The sequence below is a fragment of the Harpia harpyja genome, chromosome 14 (genome assembly GCF_026419915.1).
Source record: "Harpia harpyja isolate bHarHar1 chromosome 14, bHarHar1 primary haplotype, whole genome shotgun sequence".
In the NCBI taxonomy this organism is placed as follows: domain Eukaryota; kingdom Metazoa; phylum Chordata; class Aves; order Accipitriformes; family Accipitridae; genus Harpia; species Harpia harpyja.
Window position 1 is genome coordinate 5488146 of NC_068953.1, and position 19510 is coordinate 5507655.

General features: G+C 38.3%; 1 protein-coding gene across 1 annotated transcript in view; it reads right to left on the bottom strand.

The window, feature by feature from the left end:
* The window catches only part of ANKFN1 (ankyrin repeat and fibronectin type III domain containing 1), a 66942-nt gene that overhangs the window by 25130 nt on the left and 22302 nt on the right, over positions 1-19510 (bottom strand). Inside the window, exons 5-8 of the mRNA XM_052809007.1 lie at positions 13341-13438; positions 11746-11836; positions 7835-7942; positions 1163-1262 (exon numbers count right to left, since the gene is read on the bottom strand). Of these exons, the coding sequence (XP_052664967.1) occupies positions 1163-1262; positions 7835-7942; positions 11746-11836; positions 13341-13438 (397 nt within the window). The remainder of the gene's footprint in view (positions 1-1162; positions 1263-7834; positions 7943-11745; positions 11837-13340; positions 13439-19510) is intronic.

Here is a 19510-nt window from a genome sequence, read left to right on the forward strand (position 1 = left end):
AGAAAGAAGGAAACATTGTCAAATGTTCATGTCTATTCACCTCCATGCCAAATTTTAGTCAAAGAATCAAAGATACTAAGTTCTGAGGAGACAAATCAAACAATCTGGTCTTAACTTCTGTGTTATATAGATCATGCAACTTCAGCCAGTGAATTCTGAAAAATATTTGGGAAGCTTATCACTTTAGATGATGTGAGACTACAGGAATCTAAGAAATTATGAATCTGTGCAAGCCACTGACATCAGGTTTAGTAAGAATTTTGTCAGAGTAAACAGTACACAATGGAGGCTTTATGCCCTTTAGAAATCAGGAATTTTACTAAAACTTTTTATCATTAATGGGCTTAGTTCTGCCCACTTTTACTTCAGAGTAAATCTGAAGTAACTCAGTTGAAATCAGGCGGGTTATTACAGATTTATGTTAGTGTAATTGAGTGTAATTTGGCCAGCATATCTGCAAAACTGTTTATAGAGATCATTCCTTTCAATATTTACCCTTGCAATTAGTTACATAGGTTAAGTAGTTGCCTTAGGGAATTTAAAGACTCTGGAGAGCTCCTCTGAAAGAATCAAACTCTTATCAAAATACAAAGAAGAAAAAGCAAACTGAACACTCATGGCAATGAAAGAAGAAATAACCCAGAAGAAGCAACTTCCATTTGCTAAAACAAATTATCAAGGCTGAGGGTTGTTTGAGTCACACTGGGTTGCAAACCTAGCTAAAGATGTTAGAGAATTCTAGATGTGTTTCCTGTTGCCAATGGACTATTAAAACATGTTATCCGAGCTCTGCATTTTATATTATGAATGAAATAAATACCATAGTTTCATTACTGAGCAGCAGCAGAGGCAGTACTTCCAAAATACCTCAGAAACTACACTTTGTGTTTGCACAGAATATTTCTCTATTACAATTCGAACCCATTTCCAAGAGTTACAATGAAAAGATTCTATTGATTTCAGTAGGAACTGGAGCATTATTTTCCTATCAGGTGCACCAGTCTTACATGTATGTGAATTTATCAGGTTCATTCTGATTGATTGCTGTTTCATTGGTAGTGGAATCTTCACATATATTTCTAAGGTGCTTTTCACCATTACATAAGAGCAACAACTGCTAGCTAAACCTCAGAATGTTTGGGAGATAAAATGAATGACAAACCGTTTCAGAGTCTTCACAAACTTGTTTGAAGAGTGGAAAAGGTGCTTCAGGCTTCTGGAAACTGATTGCTTGCGACCAGCATTCTGTAATTTAGAACTTTCTAGAATGGAAAATAAAAAGCAAACCAAACCCAGCACTTAAATTTCAGTTAGTATCTCCTCATAAAGAACCTTTGTCTCTTGAACCACAATGCTAAATTTCAGTCAGTGCCTACTATATTCCTTTCGAAAGACAATATTTAGAAACATGCTCAAATACAAGCTTTTGCTTGTATTTTCATTATCTTGGTGATATGCAACAGCAAACAATTTCCTTACTTGCAGCAAACTCAGACCTGGTAAAAATGTTTTGCTCCTAGGCAAAGTATAGCTTGAACCAATACTCTTAATTTTGAGAATGGATATGAATTTTGCAAGTGGTCTCAGAAACCCAAGAAGAGATTCGAACCATCAGCCAACATTTTAGGGTGTTGTAATTCCTCAGTTTCTGTCCATATATAGCTTAAACTTCTAAGAACTGAATAATTGGTGCCTTGACAATCACTATCATCACAGCATCGCCAGTCTAACCTAAGTAAAAGCTTTAAGAAAACACCTAGATTAACTCACATTAAATGCATGTGCTTTTGTTTGGATTTTTTTTTTCCCCATCACAAGAATTTCCGCTCACCTGTATTGCTTCAGAGCTTTCACAATTACGTTTACTCCCTAGTAATCTGGAATCCAAGGAAGAGGTGTTTAACTGTTTTGTTCACTTCATGTCAAAGCTGAGACCTGCTATGTGCCTGCAAGGATCTCTGGACCAGCTCTCTCAATAGAAGAATTTTATAAATTCAAATATTTGCCCAATATTGTAAAAAATGTGGTTACATTTTTATACATTCTATTATTTTTCACTTTCATGAATTTGACTTAATGTCTTTCCTTCTCTCATGCATAGCCTGAGTTTCCTTGTAAGCCAAAGAAAAATCTTCCAGTGGGAACTGGAACTCACAAGCTCTGTGAAACAGCTGTGTCCACCTGTATACCTGTAAGCAGATTTTAGAGGATATGCCAATAGATGGCAGTCAGGAACATGCAGGATTGTATAATGTGTAATATATTGTCTGTTGTTGTCCACATATAGCAGTCAAAAGGAACGAGCGATTAAAACTGTTTAGGGTTTTTTTGCATTGTCTTTTGCGATGTCCCTCCTGTTTAATGCTGTTGTAAGAGAAACAGCAGAAACATTTAGTTTAAAAAAAGAGTTAATTCTTCAGATATTTACTGTGATCTGAAAAGAAAGACAAGAAGAAAAATGTACCTGTGAAACTACATCTCAGTTTTCCAGGATCTGATTGTTTATTTGGATGAAGCATGGATACCCATCCAGACTGAAGTGTGAAACATTTTTAGGGACATCCTTCTTCAGTGGGGAAACAGTATGACTCATGAAGAACTATTTGCTGAAAGCTGCTAATCAGTCTGCTTAGGTGTTTTCAGAGTAATGTATTTCCCACTTACTTACCTCCAATGCAGAATAGGAGGTGTCTGTCTGTGTCTCCCTAGTGAGTTCTAAGTTTGAACATTTAAAGAACATCTAAATTTGCTCTTGTCAAAACCCCATCTGTGGAAGTGCTTGACATATTTTTAAATGATGAATAAATTTGCACCATAATTTGCACATTGAAAACCACAGAAAGAAGACACATTGTTAGCAATAATTACCACTCTGCTGAACAGCAAGTACAAAGAGAACAAGGTTGTACTGGGGGTGAAATCATACAATTCAGATGTATGAGAATTATTAGATCATCAAATCCATTGTCTTTCCAGTGCAAACTTGTTCTCCATGGCATATTCTCCAATGCGTTTTAACAGACTCATCCAAATCTATGACTGCTTCTTTGATGCAACTGATCTTTGTTTTCTTTTCCTTTTAAAAAAATTCATTTGTTTTTCTATCCATATCTCCTCAGGTAAGTTTTATTTTACTGTGAACTTTTTCAGTATATCAGAGTAAAGGTAAACCAAATGCTACATGAAAACTCCTGTCCTACTGTTTCCTTCTTCCAAGGTTAAGACCAATTTAGGAATATAAATTTCATTCTAATTATGGAATTTTTATTTTCTTCCATATTAAGGGTGGAGGGAATGAAGGAGGAAATTGCTGAAGGCAAAGCAACATAATTCTGTATAAACACCCAGAGACTGCAGCATTAAAATAAGAGGGCACATTACAAGTGAAATATATGTTATTGGGCTATTCAGTGGTTTGGGTTTAGTCCACAGCTTTGCAGAAGCCAACAGCAAAAGAAATAATGTAAAACTGGATGGAGGCTGTAAACTATCCTACACTGCTATTTGCTTTTGTTTTACAGTATAGTGTGTCTAGAAGCCAAAAAACATGGAGCTGAGATTAGAGGATAATTTGGATCTACAGGAAATGGAACTTTGTCTGTTATTTAATTAACTAATAAATAACATAGCGTAACCTTTACAGAAAAGCACTAGTAAGAAAAAAAAAAGTTTATATTAATAAATGATACAGCAATAGAGCTGTGAGCTCTTTTAATAGAAGCTCAGGAGCAAACAAATAGTGGCCGAGATTAGAGAATTTCCAGTGATTAGATTTAGATCAGAAGCACTCAAACCTGGATTGAAATAGGCAATTAACTACAAAGGTATATTTACAACATTAGAAGTTTTTCTCTTCTCAAGTAGGATATATAAATGTTTCTTTGCAGTTCACTTAAATACAACAGATACTTAAAAGCAGCATAAGTCAGTGTGGAAGAATGAGAACAAAGTTGCATACTCAGGCTGCTAGTATGCATCTGGGGTCTCTGCTCTAGAGGAATGTCTGTTATGCCGGGCCATTTCTCTGAGGAGGAAGATCATCTGGAATTCTTTGTCCTATCACTAGGCAAGTGGGTGCCTCTCCTCAAGTGGGGCAGATGTGAAGTAAATGGAATTACCTCAGTGCAAAATTATCTGAGATCTTAGCCCCACAAATCAGACAGCCAGTGGAACAGCTAAATATCACTTAGGGTAACCCTGAATAATGAAGCAAATTAGCACAAGATGAGCTAGATCCCACTGAAATCCTAGTGGAGGGCATAAAATGGGGTTTAGAGTTTTCACTAATTGTGTAACCTTACGAAAATACATCAAATAGCTGGAAACTTCCAGGCGAATTCAAACTCAATTTAAAGCTGCACGTTTTTAGCACTGCAGACAACTGACACTGGGATAATGTTCATGGAGACATAATTCCACACAGAAGTTAAAGGCATAAGTAGTGGCCAGACACCTCAATAGCTTGAGACCATGATAGATTCTGTATTACCTCACCTCAAGGTGGGATGTCTTTCAAAGGAAAATTCTGTATCTCATGAAGAAGCTATTGGCATGACAGTCATATTACTGGGTGGTATATTTTGGATTTACAAAGTCATGCTCAACAGCAGAAACTATAACTTTTTAAATTCCCTACCTGAACTTCTCAGCCTATGGCTTGGTTCTCAAGCCTGCTTTTTTACATTCTCACAAACAATTATAAACTAAACATTTTAAATGCCCTGTGTAATCAGAGATCCTTCTCTTTGTTAAGTGCAATGAAACTAATGTGCAATGAAACTATGTGCTCTGCTTGTGAATCAAATTACAATTAGAACATTTTTATTTCACCTCTGACTTGTCTAGTAAAACACATTTCAACCAAATTTCAGAAAGAAAATATCTGGTAAGCATTTTACTGAAGAGTTGGGTTCCTTTCTTAATGAAGCATCACACAATTACTTAATCCTCTCAGAATTGTTTAGAAAGAATGATCTACAAGAAAAAAAATACTTAAAAAATATCCTTGAAGTGTTGCCAGGACGTACGATTGTAGTAACTCAGTTATGACAGTCTGTAGTATGGTATTATGAAGACAAATGGATGACTGTTGTTTGTAATCATCAGGGTTTTCCAGAAGATTAAACATATGAAAGCAAAGCTTCCTAAGTAATTCCCTAGGAGATTTCATCATATCACAGAGCAGGTTCAAAAGCAACAGCTGATCTAATTCCAAAAGCTCTTAAACTCACTGTACATTCCAATGTATTCTTCCTGGTATTTTTGTAAGCTTGTTTTCTTCAGCCCCTGAAATGCAAAGCATAGGGCAAAAGGCAGGCTGCAGTCCAAAGCCTGAATGAACAGACTTGGGCAAGAGATCTTCGTGGAATCTGGGCAATTTAACCCTCCCAGATGACGCTGGAGCACTAGCACACAGCCTTGCTCTTCTAGCTCCTCTGTGTTCTGAGGCTTTTGCCTATGTTATCCAAGTAATCTCAGGCCTTTTAGATCGATTATGCTCAGTTTTTTCCACCTCCTTTGCACTCAACCTCCACTCTTCTTCAGCCTGAGCAGCATGAGTGTGATATCCTGCAGAGGAATCACTCAGTGAAAAGCCAAGGTGCCGGGACCCCAGGTTTGAGTCCTGTCTCTGTCTTCACCTAGCTTTAATTCATGCAGAGCTTGATTCTGCTCTCATTTATAAACCACAGCAAATCAGTGGTTGTAAGCACATTCAAGGATACCCTACAAAGAATGTTCAGCTATTTACTGACATCTCTAAAACAAATGAGGAAAACAGAGGTTACAATATTAACATATAATCAAAGAAGAGTGTGGTAAAGAGAAGTGTGGTAAAGAACGGATAAATGCCTGGACAGGTCCTCAGCTTATGTGTAACAGCAGATCCATGCTGACTTCTATCCATGTCAGTCGAATCATGCTAATTTACATTAATTAAGAATCTAGCCCAGGCCTCTGTATTATATGAAGTGAAAGACATTATTGAGGCTTTTCAGTCATATACAGTAGCTTATCTCAGATCCTTGATCAGACTCGTCAGATTTCACTCAGGTTGATAAATACCAGAATCAAATTTCAGAGTCAAAGTGATGTCATCATTCTTACTTTTTCTGCAAACTCTTTGTCTTGATTCTCTACCAAATTACTGAAATACAAGGGATTGACATCAGTCATATATTTAAGGCAAGTTCCAAAGGCTCTCCTATTATTTTACAATCCTTATTTATCCAAAATATACTACTGTGTAATGCTAACATTACAAGCAATTATGAGATTTTTATTTGGTTAGAGGCAAGGGTGTTGCTCAAGCTGACTCCACAGTGTAGTACTGCTGCATGTAAGCTCCCACATCCTCTTTCAGACATGCAAGAAAATGTTCTGAGCTAAACAGATTTTCTACTTTGTTGTTATTTATTATTTAAGGAAAAGGAGTTAGGAAATCAACAACAGAGTTGTCTGTGCTTTGCTTTGAGACTGGGGTTAATTTCTGCAGCAGTGGAATTTTATAAGAACCAGGCACTGGTGTCAGATTCTCAAAAGCAGGGATTTTCTGCATGTTGTTTATAACTGCTTCTGTTTTGGGCTGGTATGTCAGTAAAACAATTTATACTAAGAATATTCTCAGCTATTCCATCACTTATTCCCTGTTGACTAGGCAAGTGGCCTAAAAGACCTGAGATATGCACTAACTTCAGAAAGAAAAAAATTGTACCATGGAAAAAAGACTTCTTTAATAGAATGAAAAAGCTATGTAAGAGATAGAATACATCATCTGTATTTTCAGTACCAAGACCACCTGCAAGTGCTAATGCTTGTTTGAATATTAATTAGAGAAACAACATTTTCTTGCAATATCTCATTTCCCTTTCCAAGCAACATAGCTGAATAGTTTAAGTTGCTATGGTTACAATGGGTTGTGGCAGACTGTGGATCATCGTGATAGTGACATATTTGCATGTAAAGAACAAAGGCTGCATCTTTCCATTTCAGCCAGATGATTTTAGCCCTAAGTATTTCTATGATTTTAAATCAATTGATGCAGCTTGACATAACAGTCATACTAGGTGAAGAAAAATGAAAACTTCATGGTAGTTCAACTTTTCAGTTTAAAATAAGTTCCTTTGCAATGAAGCATTATTCCAGTTAGAAGTTTATTTTAAGAAAATAAATAGTACTTTTCAACAACCCATATAGAACAGGAGTTTTTATATATGCTTTAAAAAGAATGCCAAGCTGTTGCCTTGGCTCTTGAGCTATTAAAGGCGCAGTCTGTTTCTCATGAATGAAGAGCAAAGAGCTGGCTGAGATTCGAACTCTCTCCTAGTTTTGATCCATTCTATTTGAAAATGTAGCAATCTTATCTTCCCACTGCATTGTGGAAGTATTTTTCATTATAGATTGGCATCACGTCCACTAGAGTACTTAGTGTCTTCCATTTGAAGGCAGCCAAGTCCCCTCTTTTGATCCAAACCAGTTGTTAACTCTCTAAAATATTTCTTTATATGAAAAAATAAAAGAGAGATCCTTGAAACATTTTAGTGGAATCCTGTGTGAAACTAATTTGTAGGAAAAAACAAATCAATAGGTGTGTAGGGCACACAGAGAGAAAGGATGTGTCTGTGCTTGTGTGCATTCTAGCTTTCAGATGTTTTCATCCAACTAATTTCAAGGGTTAAGAGCAAGATAGTGCACTAAAGTGATTCCAGATGGGCCAATATTAATATCTTTCTTTTCCTGATGAATGAGAAGGTATGACCTAGTTAGAAAACTGCTAAAATTACAGGCGCCACAGAGGCTTCAGCTGGTGCCCTACCACATAGATATTTATCCTTACCTCTGCAATTATAATGCTGATGAGCTGCTCGAACCTGCTGAAGGAGACGTTCCAGTGCTTCAGTGTGTCCCCTGTGCCGAGGTTCTCTTCCACTGCAGTCTTTCCAGTCTATTGAACAAAGGAAATAAACAGAAATGGAACACAAAGGAGCAGGAGAAGGTTTTAAAATATTTTCTTGCCTCTGATACTCTTGGCTTTAGAGGAGTTTTACATCTGGGCACCCGGGAAAAAATGGCAGTTGTTTTTAAGTCTGCTGTTGTTACTTGTACAATAAGTTTCCTTTGCCTTATGCCAGCTAGGTAATTAATCATAATGATTATTAACAAAGAGCTCACAATCAGCTCCCAGAAGCTCCTGCAGTGACTGATTAGACAATGGCTATTTCTCTTCAGTACATAAATGGTCTCTGTTGCTGTAGTGTCAGAGCTGCTCTCAGCCTCTACCATACCGACACTCTCAGTACCTCACCAAGATCACACTACTGCTCCTTCTGCGTTTTGTTGAGACAACAGGAGGCTAAATAACTCTCTTACAGTTATACAGGAAACCATTTGCAAAGCAGGGAATGAACATCTTCCTACATCCAGAGCTAGCTCTGTAACCAGAGAAACATGCTCTGAGTAAACTCGCTTCTGAAAATCCGTTCCCAGCAGAGACCTGAACAAACGCTGGCAATCCCTGCCCTAGAGTCTACAGTCTGCTCAGCACTGCACTCGTGAGGCAAGAAGCTGCGGTTTCTGTCCCACGTACCTTCAACCTACAAAAGACTGTTTTCACACATTTGCTGCTAGCTGCAATCTCAGTCTCGATTTTAAAAAACAATCTCATCACAAATAGGAGAATGAAACTGTGTGTATCAGAGAGGAGCTTTTTAATTCCAGATTTGACTATTTTCATACTTACATTATATTGAGAAAAAAGTATTGCACCAGTTTCCTGACTCAAACTAATGATGGGTCAAGGTATTAGGAAATCTGTCTGCAAGGGAGACATGCTTCCATCTTGGTGGCATAGAGGCCACTTACATATTCAGAGCCACCAACAAACAGTTTGCTCACTCACTAAATATACAGATCTAGTTTCTAGTGCAAGTTTGGAGTCAAGCATTCCTTCCAATGGGCTCACTATGCCAGGGATATAAATATGTATTTGCAGCCATTTAGTATAGCAGCTAGAGTAAGCCCCATGAAAGGGTGGAAAGAGAAGATATTTGCTATCCTGATAGCCTGTAGGCAGTTGCAACAGCTGCAGAGTGGCTATCCTGCATGTCATATGCTATTGCAGAGATCAAGGGCCAGCTGCATTTATAGCTCTGTGTGGGGAGGCCAGTTCTTAGATCTCCTGTGAGCAGCCGAGAGGAACCAACTGGAACTCACCAATCTCAAAGTGCTTTGGTGTCATCAAACTGGTAGAGTTTCAAACAACCTTATAATTTCTCTATCCCAGTGGTTTCCAAACTTTTTGAGCCTCCAGATTGCTGACTACCTTAAAAATGACATGCAAATCAGACCAGCTTATCTCATTGTCCATCACTCACATGCTAATGAATAAGCCTAGAAATGTTACTATCTACTTATGATTTCACAGACCAGCTGCACAACACTGGCCACCACTTTCCAGGCTGCTACTGTGTATGTGGGGGATACAGGAGGATAGTGGCAAGCATTCACTGTCATGCTACACGGATGCATCTCCAAAGGTGTCACTAACCTTTGATGCTCTGGGATTGGAATGGATCAGGATTAAGCCCTGAAGCTTTCATTTCCCTTGCATATTCTTCTGGCTGCTGTTACAGACAGCTTTGTAGAGTATTAATGTATTCACATTTAATTTTTAGCTTAGGGCCATATTTTGTTATGCAACACTGGTGTGATTTCAGGTTGCTGCCTCCTTGCCAAGCACAAATCTGCTAGTTTTCAAAACCAGTGGTGAAGGCAGTCACGTGGATAAAGAAGTTCTGCCCCCAGTAACCGCAGTGGTAAATAGCATCTTGCCACTCAAGCTATAATTCTGACATTAGTGTTACTTAATGAAAGAATTTACATTTAGGCTCTGATGGTGTCACCTGCTGTAAAGCTTGAGCATGTGTCACTAAGGATACTTAATGAAAATACCACATTCTTGCCAGCTACCTATATACAGTGTGCTGATTATGCCTAACGCTTCTGTGTTCATCAACAAAGAAACATACATACATAGCCACGAAGAAACATTTCTCTTTGCCGTAAACTCACAGAAAATCCCATACATATCAAGTGATGCTCCCGCTCTCCTACAGGGAAATCCAAAAGACTCCTTTTGTTACCTTGGCTGCCTTTCAGGACACACCAGCACAATGATTGTCCCAGGCACTTCAGTAGTACTCCCATGGATGGTACTGCTCTCCCTGGTGGAAGCAGGGACTTCACTGAGTTCTGAGCAGCTGCACATGACAACATGGCCCTAATGCCAGCAAGTCTAGGACTTTCTGCTACTCTAAAGCCCAGAATCCCCGAGACACTAAACATGAGAAATGAACTTAATTCTCTGTATAGCTTTGTGTTGATCCACTGAAATCTGCAGGAAAAATTCCCTTACACCCCAAAGCTTTGGAACTGGCACATATTGTCAGATTTCAGAAGGTTAATAACAGTAGACAAGAAATAGACAAGGAAGACAATGCAATATGCTTAAAGCAAAAGTTCATATCGTACAATGCTACGGTCTTAAATGCCACCTATCTTGCTAGGAGGAATAACTAGCAGCTACTGTAAAAGAGTCTGTTTCTCAGCTGATGTAAATTTTTGGTTTGTGGGGCCAAATCCTGTGTTGTTATACCTGGCTATAGTCAAGGTAATTGCATGTCACTAAGTTATTCAAAACAACTCCACAGTAGTGAGTTATCCGCATAGCCATGAGTAGAATTTTGTCCCACGACTGTAGCACATTTTTGTTCTCAAACAGAGTATTTCTTTAGCCTAGTTCTGGTTTTATTCTGGGGTGAAAAAGAGCAAAATTGAAGCAAAATAGGACAATGGTATTGCAAGAGCCTCATTTATCCAACCCTCTCCATTATGACTACTGAGAGTAGGTACAGCTTGCTTTATTTTCTCACATTAGCATGCAAGGTTATTAAATTGTTACATTAGCCTAATAAAAACAAGTGCTAATGCAATAAAGTGAAAAGTCCCACTTTACTGCATTAATCAATACAAGGAAAGCTATAATATGCTGAGCCAGTTTGGCAGTGAACACTAAGTCTGGAAAAGCAACTAACAATACAATGTGATTATAATAGATTAAAAATTACAAATGAAAAATCATAGTCCTAATGGAGTCTGAGAAAGCCTGTCATAGGTTTGAAAAGGAAGAAAGGCTTTTGGACATGTCTGGAACATTTTAGTGTTTACGGGCTAGATCCTATCAACACGCATGTCCACACTAGAGTATTTTACATACAGGATAGTGTAAGAATGGTCCATGAATGGGTTCTATAATGCTACAAGGCAGAATACAAAATCACATATGATACGTGTAAGTGCTTTTGTTCTAGCAGTTCAGATTCAGGTTTTGATCCATTCATGTACTGACAAATGAGGTTCCATATAGCAGAACTCTATTAAGAGGAATGAAGGTCAAAATATTTCTCATTTTTCTTAAGTGTTAGTGACTAGATGGCAATGTTCTGTCAAAGGACTAGAGAAGAATAAAAGATAAGACAAATAAATATACATATATGATTATTTTGCTTATTTTTGGGGGGTGGAAGGAGTTGAGTTCTATTTATTTATTTATTTATTTCACTCCTAGATGACATGGCAATTAAATCATGAACTCCAGAATATTTGTCTTTTTCTGTTCTTTGAAGAGGGAGAAATCCTTACAAAGCAACACCACTAATCAAACTAGGAGGGTAGAGAAACTCAACCTACTTGAAGGAGAAGCATATTCAGGAGTAGATTTGCGTGGAGGTCCCCATCCTCTCATGTTGTATGCTGAAACATGGACATAATACCTCTGGCCCTGCAAATGGAAACAACTGGAGTCAAAACTATCACTTGACTCAAAATCTCGGCTGTAATAACTGGAAAGCAGTCCCTCCCAAAGATGTTTTCTTTGAAAAACTTAAATAGCTTTCAGCGGCATTAACTGATGCACCATGACAGATTGAAACCTAGTACAAAGATCGCAGGACAGGTGATCTGCTGAGGGTTAACAGAACACGCCAATTCCAACTGACAAACCACAATCTCTTCCACCAAAGCCAAACCCTGGGAACTCTTGCAATCAGGCTTCAGGAGTAGGGACTCCCCCATTTCCTGTTGTATTTAGCAGAGTCTCTCTACCAGCACAGCAATGGAAGAAGCTTCATTTGGCTGCCACTGAAAGCAGTCAGACCTTTATCACTGATTTTGATGCATAAATCTAGGCCAATGGAAAGCCCTTCTGAAAATCTAACTTTTAATTTAAATGTGTTATACACTTTGGAGAGTATAGACAAACACACAGTGAGCACTGTTCTTAACATGTGTCTATGGAAATGACTGTGCAAGCTTGCTTGATTTTAACTCAAGAACAGTTACTCTGTTTTGTTGTTAGAAAATGAGAAGCAGGGTAAATGCATATTGTGGCTCAGCTCCCTGAAAGACAGTGTGCTTCAAATCAAAGATTTCTTCAGATAAAAGGCTAGAAAAAGACAGTATTTTTTTCTATTTTATGTAGAGGGTTTTATATTGTGCCTATTCATTACTCTTTAAAGTTAATTCTCTCATTTTGAGAGCCCATCTTTGGGGGCACTGTCCAAGGGTCACAGGCATATCTCCCCCTACTATAACTTCGTAGGCCTGATCCAGTGTGCGGTGAATTCAGTGGAAAGGCTCCAGCTCAGCAGATGCTGGATCGGGCCCCTCTTATGATGTTTCCAGTGGAAATAACTGTATTTTGAGCAAGCTTTATTTTCAAGTATTTTGTGAATCAAAATTTGCTTGCACAAATGGTCCTTAACAGCCTGTAGGAAAAAGACTTTCAGACATGTGGTCAAAATTATTCTGCTTAAGAATTCATCAGTTTTCTCCATCACTGGCCCAGTTCTTACCAGTGTAAAACATTTATACAAAAATAAATAACAAAAATTAAAATGATTGCCATTAACATGTGTGTTCCTGGAAGAAGTAGAAGAGAAAGAACTGTTATTTTAGCTACTGGTCATCAGAGTCAGGACTAGGTCTTTCACGAGCCTTTGATCTGCACTAAGATTACCCTGTGATCCAGAAAACAGCAGCTTTCACTCCAGTCTTTTCTGATCTCCCCTAAGCATGACAGCTTATAAAACAGTTCATGCTGTTTGTCTATTCCTTTGTGGCTTTCGTCTTATGGATACCAGACATATACTTAGTGAGTGGAACTTGTTGCTAGAAGAAAGGCACTCTACATATTACCAACAGGCATGGATGCAGGTTATCAATGTTTTTGTTATCACTGGGGTGGCAGGGGGCATCAAGATCTAAATAAGTCATTTGGCACTTACCGTTCTGAGGCCCGTGATGGTGCACCTCAAAGACTGAAGATTGTCCATAATTATTTCACCAACCAAAGGAGAAAAGTCTTCCGAAGAGCTCCATTCCACTAGGAAAGAAATATCAGGAGAAAATCAAATCAGATACCAGTCCAAGCAAAGAAATCAAAGTACTTGGATCACTCACAGGTTAACTTTTCTCCTAGCAGTTTCCCATTCCATGTGGATACTAAAAGTCATGTTTAGCAATAATCTTTAGCAAAAATTCACACAATAATTAAATTATATCCCTGTGTATGAGAGAGAAAACCAAAATATTGCTCAAAAGCTTTTCAGGAAAGAATGCTTAAAAATACACTGCAATAAAAATTACATTCAGTCAACATTTGCCCTCATTTAAACAATTTCTGTTTAAAGAAAGAGAAGTAGTGGAAAAGAGTAGGTAGAGGATTTGGACCTGCTAATGCCATTTGGCAGTTTATGCATCCAAACCAACAAAAAGTACTGTTTTGCAATTGGATCTGCATAGGCAGGCATGGGCAGAGCGCCCTTTTGGCTCCACAGGTCCACAAAACTCTCATCACCTAGCCTTGGCTAATTTGTATAGAAATATCCTCCCTGGACTAGATCTGACACTCACTGGAGTCTCTTCATTGGTTTCAGTGGGTTCTGGCTCTCTTGTCCAAGCCTGATGCTGCTGTGGTCACTGAAATTACAGAGCTCCACAAGGACCTGTTAAGTGGTATCCAATTTTGATGTGAATTAAGTGGTGCTGGACTGACACATGCCTCCCAACCCATCCTACAGCCTAAATTACAATGAGTACCTTCACCAAAGTGCTCCCATCAACTTGTACAGACAACTCATATTCCTGCTTAAGGGGTTATGAAATTAGTAGTCCTGCTGTCAGTACTCTTCCTCAGGACTTGCAAAAATGAATGTACACGTAAAATAGTATCAAACAGACCATGAAAAACTACTAGATGATTTTAAAAAAAGAATATATGCAAGTGGGGAACTGGAGGCTGCAGGTAGGAAAACAGCCACTTTTTCTTAAATTATACTTTATTAATGACAGGTACCATGGTTACAGTTAAGGTTAATCCCAGAGTCATACCTCTGGGATTTAGTAACTTGTACCTTCAGACTCAAACTTCCAGGAAAACCATAGTGAAATTAATCTCTTAAATTATTCTACTGTAGACATGGGAAAGTCCCATCGATTTACTGGATTTACACCAAAGTAGAGAATTCAACCCAAAACTTTCCCTTTCAGATTCACAAAATAGTTTATAGATACTTTATGTGCATATTTATTAGTATTGGAGTCAATAATTTAGAACAGATCAGAGGGTATAGGTATTTTAATTTCAACATGTGGAATTTTCATCTTCTGGCTGTGTCATACTAGTATTTTCACATTAAAAGAAAAAGGCTTCATAGAATTTTTTGCTCAGCATATACAACATTTAACTGCCAACACATTTTTCTAAAATAGCCAAGTATCAATAGCACAACTCATTTTTTCTTTCTCCTAAATGCTCCTTTTCTGTGATTGCAGTTTGTGAATGCACAGCATGTTCTGCAACATTTTTGTATTTTCTGCAATGAAAAGGATATTGGTTTCGTCTATTGTCTTTGAACTTTTTCAGTGTATGTTTTTCTAGTTTTCCAGGGGTTTTAAATACCTAATTACTGCCACCTTTAGTGGAAGCTATCTCTGTACATTAGTAAGAAAATGTAGAGAGTGTTATGGTACTGTATTGTAGGTTTTTGTTGACAACTTAATTATAGAAATACTTATAAGTACCATTGAACTTGATGGCCTGTCAGAGTTTCCATTGTAAACCACGATTTTCAGGGTTTATAACTCCACTGTATTAAATCATTGAGGACATTGTATACATGCTGCAAACTTAGCCATGTTGTCTGTTTTCCAGAAGGATAAATTTGAGAAACCCTGTTGGAACTGCTGAACGTGTTATCAACAGGCTTGCAGTCACTTCAGATAGCATTTTTCTTTTCAAAGATTCTTGTAAAGCAAGATAGTGTCACTCAAGACAGATTCTGCCAACAAATCCTGTATTCACTGAAATCCCCAGGCATGACTGAGTGTGCTTCTCAGCATGAGGGGCAGTGGTAAGATTGCACTTTAAGCAGCACAAAACAAAAGCCAAGGGTGAAATAAGCAGCTTTAAGCTGCTTTTGAGCTTCCCAAATTTTTAGCTGTTCTATGGACTGGAGACTGCCCGAATATAAACTGGTAGTTCAAGAGGCATATTTAATTTGGGTAGCTTACACAAATAAACACTGCAGCCCTGTTCTTGTTGTGGGTCTCTTTCTCAACCCTTCCACCTCTATTCTGGCATTTAGAAGAGTGCTCTTAATATTTAGAGATCCTAACACACTGTCTGAAAAGGAATTAACTGCCTTAATCTAAACAGGATTGCAATCCTACACGTTTGCAAGCATGTGTACAGCAGGAACATCATGATACTAGTATTATGAGAAGCAACAGCATGGCAGTTCTCAGAAATAATCAAGGACCACCGAGTTAGAGAAAGAAGCTGAGTTACCAAGGGAGAAAAGGCTGACATTGCCTTTAAAGCCATCTTAGGAACAGTTGAGGAAGTGAGGTTTGAAATAATAAATCACAGCTTTGCTCCGATGTTCTAGGGCAAACTGTTGCCCCAACTCATGTTGTTAGTGAAACCCCATGTGCAGGGCCAATGCCCTCATCCACTTGCTGGGTGACACCATGATCTCCCAGTCCCTTGAAGGACAGCTACTTGCTAGGGAGAGCGACTGAGTCTGCTAGTCCTCTCACAAGGTCCTGAGGAGGGCTGTGTACCCCTCCGATCCCCTCAACCAGCCGAGTTTTCACTGGCTGCTAGGCCGGGGCTCAGCTGTGCTTCTCATTATACAGCCAAGTACTGCCAGCATTTTGCACTTATTTTTTTAGGTTACCCTGTGGTGGTTCAGCCCCATGAAATTGAAAACATAGGAATATGATATTAGTTTGTGGGTCAGGTTATGGTTATCATTATGATTGAGACCCCCCCCCCCCCCTTTAAAGGATATTTGCCTAACAAGATGGTGTATACAAAGTTACTCAAATTTTCACATATATATATATATATTTAAAAACCTCACATTTGGAAAAAACCCTGCCCCCCAGTTTCAATAAAAATTTCCCTAACTGAAAAATAAATATTTTTTGAACAGCTGTGTTGGAATAGTGCCTTCTTTTCCCTCTTGTTTCAAAGTACTACTGAAAACATATCAACAGGATACACTGAAACATTGCTATTTCTGACAGAATGTAATTCTCTGACTCATGATATCTGTCATAAAGAAACTCATAACAAATTTTGGATATTTTTTGCTTACTTTTGATTTTAACAAACTTTTTCCCCCATGAATTTACTGATTGAAGTGAGAAGAGGATGACATGATATAGTTTTAAAAAAATGCAAATCAACTTAAGTCATTTATCAATGAGGTTTATATCTCCTGTTATACATTGCCAGGTTTCCGCTTTTTACCATAATGGTTGTCTAAAGATAATCCATAATATTCTACTATACTCATTCATTGGGTTTTAAACCTTTTAGAAGTGTGTGAATACCAGTGTCGCTATTTAATAGATGGGAAAATGAAAGCAAGGAGAGGTAGAGCATCTTGTTCACTCAGCAGGCCCCAAAACAACATGGGACAAACTCCTATGTCCTATATAACATTTATTAGGCCAGCATTGCTCACACTTTCTGGCTATGTGGGATATATATAGCACTTTCTGGTACAATAAAAAGCTACATGTCCATGGTCTTACCCTTGTGATTAATCTGGGTCTAAAAATTATGTAACTTTGTGCATGAGAAACTCATAATGAAGATTTTACTAAATGTCTGTCTACTTTCTGAGAGAGAGTGCTGGGAGAGACTGCTCTGGTAGTAAACAAAAAATATCAACCATTTGTGTAACTCTAAAGTACTTGGGACTTTAAGAAAGAACAAAAGGCTAGCTAACCTCAGCACTTTAAAAGTTGCATATAAAAATGCTCAAATATAAAAACCTGAAGATGAAGAGGGTCCTTTATAAGAGCCCAGGAACAAGAGCTGGTCTTGTAGACTGTACCAACTGTGCTGTAAAGGACCTGAAAGCTGTTGGGTGAATTAAGGATGGAGCATATTCCAGTCCTGTTCTGAACACCCCAAAGGGCTGCTTTGTCGTGAACGCTGAATGTCTTTGCTGTTGCGGCTTTCCATCTGACACTTCACGTTATGTCAGAGCAGGGTTTTTTTGTGTGTTTAATATATTGGTGACTATGTGTTTTAATGAAGGTGCCCTGTATTCCAGAACTAGCAAATGCACGATGTGTTGCTGCGGTCGCCAAGATAAGTAGTAATTTTTAAATAAACAGCAGTATAAACAGTTACATAAAACTCATGTAAATTGCTGGCACATAATTTTAGACTGGCTTAAGTTATGTAACTTACTTGTGGCCAAGTTGGTTTTTTTTTTTTAATACTCAATTCATGCACTTTAAAATAAAGGGAGAAGTTTATTTTCACCTGTTTCTTTTCCACTCGCTATCTGTTATACTGAGCATTCCTTAAACAGCTTATCAGAGATTGACAGACAGACAAGAGACAAAGTGAAGGCACAAAACACCTCCTGACCCTATTGTAGATTCATTCAGGAAAGCACCTTTTTCTGAGTCAAGTAAATAGCCCGAGCCACACTAGAACTTGTCACTTCTCTTGGCATTATTTTTGCTTGCACTTAAATTACTCACTGAATTGCTGAGTAGATTAATTAGAGCAAGGGACATGAGTTCTCTTGCTAAATTGATGGGGTCTACAGAATAATGTACTGAGCTGGGATTCTGGGTTTTATTCTCGCATTTGCTACTGACTTGCTGCGTGACCTTGGGCAAAGTATTATGCCACTACAGCTTTTAACCCAGACTTAAGCAGCAAAGATTGTCTCTCCTTCCCTTCCTCCCCATGTCTAGGGCCTAGGCTGAAGGACACTGTGATCTTAGGCTTGTGTTTCCAAGGGCCTCCAAACAAATAATTGCATTGTTCAATAGCTTCCTTTGAAAAGTAAAACTGAAAGAGAGAACTAACACCAGAAACCACTTCACACCATCTTTTTCTGCCTGCTGAACTTTAAAAAATAATTTTAATAATTTACCTTCATAATGTCTTAGCAGCTTGGTGCAAGGATATTGAACACTGCCATTCGTGTGAATAAAATCAGGATGCAAGTGCCAAAACAAATATTTAGATGTATAACACAAGTGAAGAGAATTGAACACTACTGAAAAGCAAGAACCAGTTTGTTGGTGTAGACGGCATCACCAGCTCAGAGAGAGAACATTGTTTGCAGTATTTGGTCAGCTCCTCCTAGCTGTCTTGAACTCTTCTTTCCAGCCTGACTTAAGAAAGGAACCCAATTTTTGCAGATTTGGGTTCAGGCTCTGTTCATGCCTCTCTCTTGTTTGGAAATTCTCCAAAGAATGATAGGAGAAAGACAAGTCATACCAGCTGTAGGGAGTACTGACAGAGATCCCAGCATAGTGCTTCCATTAAGAAAAGACAAATGTTTGGCACTGAGGAGTTTGCATTTGTTCCCATGGATTTGTTTTTTTGCATGAAGGGTATAATCCATCCATAAATGCAGACTAACGTAGAACATCTGGAATTGGTTGCATCAGCTCAGTAAGAGCATAGACAGGGACAATATGGTACGAGCCACAGCATTTATAAAAGGGACAGGTGAACTTTTCATTTGTTTGTTTAGGGACTCTAACCGGGATTTACTACAATGCATAAGGGACTTAGGCATATTGCTGTGCAAACACAGAAGTTAAAACAGTGTAGTCATAGCCTGGGACTAAGATTTCTAGGTACTACTAAAATGAAAACCTGAGCTCCTAAGTGCTCTAAGTACTAGTGTTCATTATTTTGGATCTTATCTATTATTTCAGTTATTTCTGTAAACTTATTCAAGGCTCTTCATACTGGGTCAGTAGAAACATCAATAAGGCTGAAGAGGAATAAAAAAGATGCAAACAGCCAGCACTGCGTCCACCTGAAGTGAATAAAGCATCGCTGCGTTTTAGTGTGAAAGATCTATGGGTGGGTTTAAGGGCCTCTCATCAGAAGAGTACCAAG